We start from the raw sequence: 4,806 nt of genomic DNA, 5'->3' as shown, positions 1-4,806 counted from the left end.
GGGGGGGGGGGACGACACGGGAGCTACAGTGGGTACAGGGGACTTGGGGGCGGATGCAAAGATACGGGGGGAGCTGGCAGGGCAGGGGGAGACCTGGGCACATGGGGGACAGAGGGCAACGCGGGGAGGACACAGGAGATTTGGGGACACGGGGCGGGGGGGGGACACAGGAGCCCTCTGGGCATCCAGCTCCCTCCATCCTCCTCCTCCCAGTCCCACACTGGTCCCAGCTGGGAAAATGGGGGTGGGGGGGAGGCAGCAGCCAGGTGGGGGCGAATGTCGCTGTGCAGCCGGGCAGTGCCTCCTGTGCCCCCCCCCCCCAGGGCTCATCGTGTACCTGGGCATGATGGTGGGCGCCTTCCTGTGGGGCGGGCTGGCCGACCGCCTGGGCCGACGGCAGTGCCTCCTCATCTCCCTCTCCGTCAACAGCGTCTTCGCCTTCTTCTCCTCCTTCGTCCAAGGCTACGGCACCTTCCTCTTCTGCAGGCTGCTCTCGGGCGTGGGGTAAGGGGGCACGGCGCCGTTGGAGAGGGGGCGGCGGGGAAGGGGCTGTGCTCCCTCGCGAGGCCGAACCCCCCCCCCCCCCCCTTCCTCAGCCTCCCCTGATGCCGCTCTGCCTCCGTCCCCAGCATCGGCGGCTCCATCCCCATCGTCTTCTCCTACTTCTCCGAGTTCCTGGCGCAGGAGAAGCGCGGGGAGCACCTGAGCTGGCTCTGCATGTTCTGGATGATCGGGGGCATCTACGCCTCCGCCATGGCCTGGGCCATCATCCCCCACTACGGTAAGGGCACCGGCGCTCGCCGCGAGGCTCGCCGGGGCTCGGCGCCACCTCCATGCCCCCCCCGGTCCCGTCCCGTGTCCCCGCAGGCTGGAGCTTCCAGATGGGCTCCGCGTACCAGTTCCACAGCTGGAGGGTCTTCGTCCTGGTGTGCGCCTTCCCCTCCGTCTTCGCCATCGGGGCGCTCACCACCATGCCCGAGAGCCCCCGCTTCTTCCTGGAGGTGACCGGAGCTGGGGAAAGGGGGGGGGCGCTGGGGCTGGGGGGTGCCAGCAGGGTTCCCCCCGAATGGGTGCTGGGGATGGGGGGGGGGACACGACCGGGGCAGGACTGGTCCCAGTGTGAACCCGGGCTCTGTGTTGCAGAACGGCAAACACGACGAGGCTTGGATGGTGCTGAAGCAGGTCCACGACACCAACATGAGGGCCAAGGGCCACCCCGAGAGGGTCTTTTCGGTAAGACCCCGTATCCACCTGCCCCGTATCCAACCCCCCTCACCCACCAGCTGCCACCTCCAGGAAAATCAGCCCCGGGAGGGGGGGGCAACCCTGCGTCAGCAGGTGGGGAAACTGAGGCACGAGGTGGGGACGGGGCTCACCAGCGAGCTGGGATCACGGCCAAGGCCACCGTGCCCAGGCTGTCCCCCACACCCGCAGGTCACCCACATCAAGACCATCAAGCGGGAGGACGAACTCATCGAGATCCAGTCGGACACCGGCACGTGGTACCGGCGCTGGCTCGTCCGATTCCTCAACCTGTCGCAGCAGGTGGGGCCGGATCCTGCGCCAGGGGGTGGCCCTGGTCCCCCGTGGTGTCCCCTCGTCACCTCCCGTCCCGTCCCCGTAGGTTTGGAGCAACTTCCAGCAGTGCTTCGCGCCCGAGTACCGCCGCATCACGCTGATGATGATGGCCGTGTGGTTCACCATGTCCTTCAGGTGGCGCTGGGACACGGGGAGGGGGGTCTGGGTCACTTTTGGGGGGGAGCAGGGGGGGTGGCACCCATGGGTGGGGGCACCTGGTGGCATGGGTGTGGTGGTACGGGGATGGGGATGGTGGTACAGGGATGGGGATGGTGGCCCGGGGACGGGGATGGTGGCATGGGGATGGGGATGGTGGGATGGGGATGGGGATGGTGGCACGGGGCCGGGGATGGTGGCATGGGGATAGGGATGGTGGGATGGGGATGGGGATGGTGGCATGGGGACGGGGATGGTGGCATGGGGATGGGGATAGTGGCATGGGCATAGGGATGGTGGCCCGGGGACGGGGATGGTGGCATGGGGACAGGGATGGTGGCACAGGGATGGGGATGGCGGGACGGGGACAGGGATGGTGGGATGGGGATGGGGATGGTGGGACGGGGATGGTGGCATGGGGACAGGGATGGTGGCACAGGGACGGGGCTGGTGATATGGAGCTGGTGGCATGGGGCCAGGGCTGGTGGCATGGGGCCGGGGCCGGGTTCGTGGCGGCCAGGCTCAGCCCGTCTCGCCCCGCAGCTACTACGGGCTGACGGTGTGGTTCCCGGACATGATAAAGCACCTGCAGAACATCGAGTACGCCTCGCGCACCAAGCTCTTCACCCGCGAGAAGGTCCGGCACTTCACCTTCAACTTCACCCTGGAGAACCAGATCCACCAGGGCGGGGAGTACTTCAACGACAAGTGCGTGGCCGGCGGGGACGGGGGCGCCGGGGTGGGGGCTCGGCAGACGGCAGCGAGCCCTTTACCCCCCCCCCCTTTTCCCCCCCCCTCCCCAGGTTCATCGGCTTGAAGATGAAGTCGGTGACGTTCGAGGACTCGCTGTTCGAGGAGTGCTACTTCGAGGACATCACCTCCAGCAACACCTTCTTCAAGAACTGCACCTTCATCTCCACCGTCTTCTACAACACCGGTAGGAGGGGGACGGGGGGGGGCTGGTCCCCTTCCTCCCGATGCTCGCCGCCCCCCCTAACCCCCCCCGGTCCCCGCAGATCTCTTCGAGTACAAGTTCATCAACAGCCGGGTGGTGAACAGCACCTTCCTGCACAACAAGGAGGGCTGCCAGCTGGACTTCAGCGACGACAACAACGCCTACATGATCTACTTCGTCAGCTTCCTGGGCACCCTGGCCGTGCTCCCCGGGAACATCGTCTCGGCCCTGCTCATGGACAAGATCGGCCGCCTCCGCATGCTGGGTGGGCACCCCCCCCCCCGCCTCGGTGTCTCGGGTCCTTGGGGGTCCTTGGGGGGACGACAGGACGGCCAGCGGTGTGAGCCGGTGGCCAACGAGGCCAAGGGGATCCCGGCGGGCATGGAAAGGAGGTGGAGGGAGGTGATCCTCCCGCTCTGCTCTGCCCTGCTCAGGCCTCGGCTGGAGCACCGCGTCCAGTTGTGGGGTACAAAAAGGACGGGGAGCTCCTGGGAAGAGTCCGGCGGGGGGACACGGGGATGATACGGGGCCTGGAGCATCTCCCCTGGGAGGAGAGGCCGAGGGACCTGGGTCTGCTCAGCCTGGAGAAGACTGAGAGGGGAGAGACAGAGGGCCACGGCCAGCCTCTTTTCAGTGGTTTGTGGGGACAGGACAAGGGGCGATGGCCACAAAATGGAGCCCGGGAAGTTCCGCACCAACTTCTTCCCGCTGAGGGTGACGGAGCGCTGGGACAGGCTGCCCAGGGAGGTTGTGGGGTCTCCTTCTCTGGAGGTACCCAAGGCCCGTCTGGACCCTACCTGGGCAGCCTGCCGTAGGGAACCTGCTCTGGCAGGGGGCTTGGACCCGGTGATCTCTGGAGGTCCCTCCCAGCCCCTACAATTCGGTGACCCTGCGATTCTCCCCCACCTTGGGGGGCGGGGGCGAGGTGCCCCCGGCCCTGACGCTGTTCCCCCCGCAGCCGGCTCCAGCGTGATGTCCTGCGTGAGCTGCTTCTTCCTCTCCTTCGGCAACAGCGAGTCGGCGATGATCGCGCTGCTCTGCCTCTTCGGCGGCGTCAGCATCGCCTCCTGGAACGCCCTCGACGTGCTCACCGTGGAGCTCTACCCCTCCGACAAGAGGTGCGGGGTGCTGGGCGCACGGTGCCGGGGTGCTGGGCTGCGGGACGCGGGGCTCCAGGGGCGAGGATTTGGGTCCAGGGGCGAGGATTTGGGTCCAGGGCTGAGGATTTGGGTCCAGGGCTGAGGGTTTGGGTCCAGGTGCAAGGATTTGGGTGCCAGGTATGAGTTTTTTGGGTGCCAGGTGCAAGGATTTGGGTCCAGGTGCAAGGATTTGGGTCCAGATGCGAGGTTTTGGGTGCCAGGTATGAGGTTTTTGGGTGCCAGGTGTGAGGTTTTGGGTCCAAGTGTGAAGATTTGGGTGCCGGGTACGAGGTTTTTGGTGCCAGGTGCAAGGTTTTGGGTGCCAGGTATAAGGTTTAGGGTACCGGGTACCAAGTTTTTGGGTCCAGGTGTGAGGTTTTGGGTGCCGGGTGCAAGGTTTTGGATCCAGGTGTGGGGTTTTGGGTCCAGGTGCGAGGTTCTGGATCTAGGTATGAGGTTTTTGGTGCCAGGTGTGAGGTTTTGTGTGCAGAGTACGAGGTTTTGGGTGCTGGGTACAAGGTTTTTGGGTGCCAGGTGTGAGGTTTTTGGGTGCCAGGTGTGAGGTTTTGGGGTCCAGGTGCCAGGTTTTTGGGTCCAGGTGTGAGGTTTTGGGTGCCAGGTGTGAGGTTTTGGGTGCTGGGTACAAGCTTTTTGGGTCCAAGTGCCAGGTTTTTGGGTCCCGGTGCAAACTTTTGGGCGCAGGGCGCGAGGGGCCAAAACCCTTGGGGTCGTGCTGGATGGGGACCCCCACATTTAACTCCCCCCCCCCGTTTCCCCGCAGGACGACGGCGTTCGGCTTCCTCAACGCCCTGTGCAAGCTGGCGGCCGTGCTGGGCATCAGCATCTTCACCTCCTTCGTGGGCATCACGAAAGCCGTCCCCATCCTCCTGGCCTCCACCGCCCTGGCCCTCGGCAGCTCCCTCGCCTTGAAATTGCCGGAGACCCGCGGGCAAGTGTTGCAGTGAAGCTGGGGGGGGG

General features: G+C 65.8%; 1 protein-coding gene across 1 annotated transcript in view; it reads left to right on the top strand.

Annotated features, from left to right (window-relative positions):
• SV2A (synaptic vesicle glycoprotein 2A) overlaps positions 1 to 4,800 on the top strand; it is a 9,590-nt gene extending 4,790 nt beyond the window's left edge. The window contains 11 exon segments of the mRNA XM_035346711.1: positions 324 to 504; positions 630 to 781; positions 868 to 1,001; positions 1,144 to 1,233; positions 1,435 to 1,545; positions 1,625 to 1,713; positions 2,278 to 2,442; positions 2,538 to 2,671; positions 2,751 to 2,954; positions 3,648 to 3,807; positions 4,610 to 4,800. Coding sequence (XP_035202602.1) covers positions 324 to 504; positions 630 to 781; positions 868 to 1,001; positions 1,144 to 1,233; positions 1,435 to 1,545; positions 1,625 to 1,713; positions 2,278 to 2,442; positions 2,538 to 2,671; positions 2,751 to 2,954; positions 3,648 to 3,807; positions 4,610 to 4,793 — 1,604 coding nt within the window. The 3' untranslated portion in view covers positions 4,794 to 4,800.
• The last annotated feature ends 6 nt before the right edge of the window (positions 4,801 to 4,806 follow it).

Source organism: Oxyura jamaicensis, chromosome 25, assembly GCF_011077185.1.
Source record: "Oxyura jamaicensis isolate SHBP4307 breed ruddy duck chromosome 25, BPBGC_Ojam_1.0, whole genome shotgun sequence".
Classification (NCBI taxonomy): domain Eukaryota; kingdom Metazoa; phylum Chordata; class Aves; order Anseriformes; family Anatidae; genus Oxyura; species Oxyura jamaicensis.
This window is presented reverse-complemented; position numbering and strand designations above follow the sequence as displayed.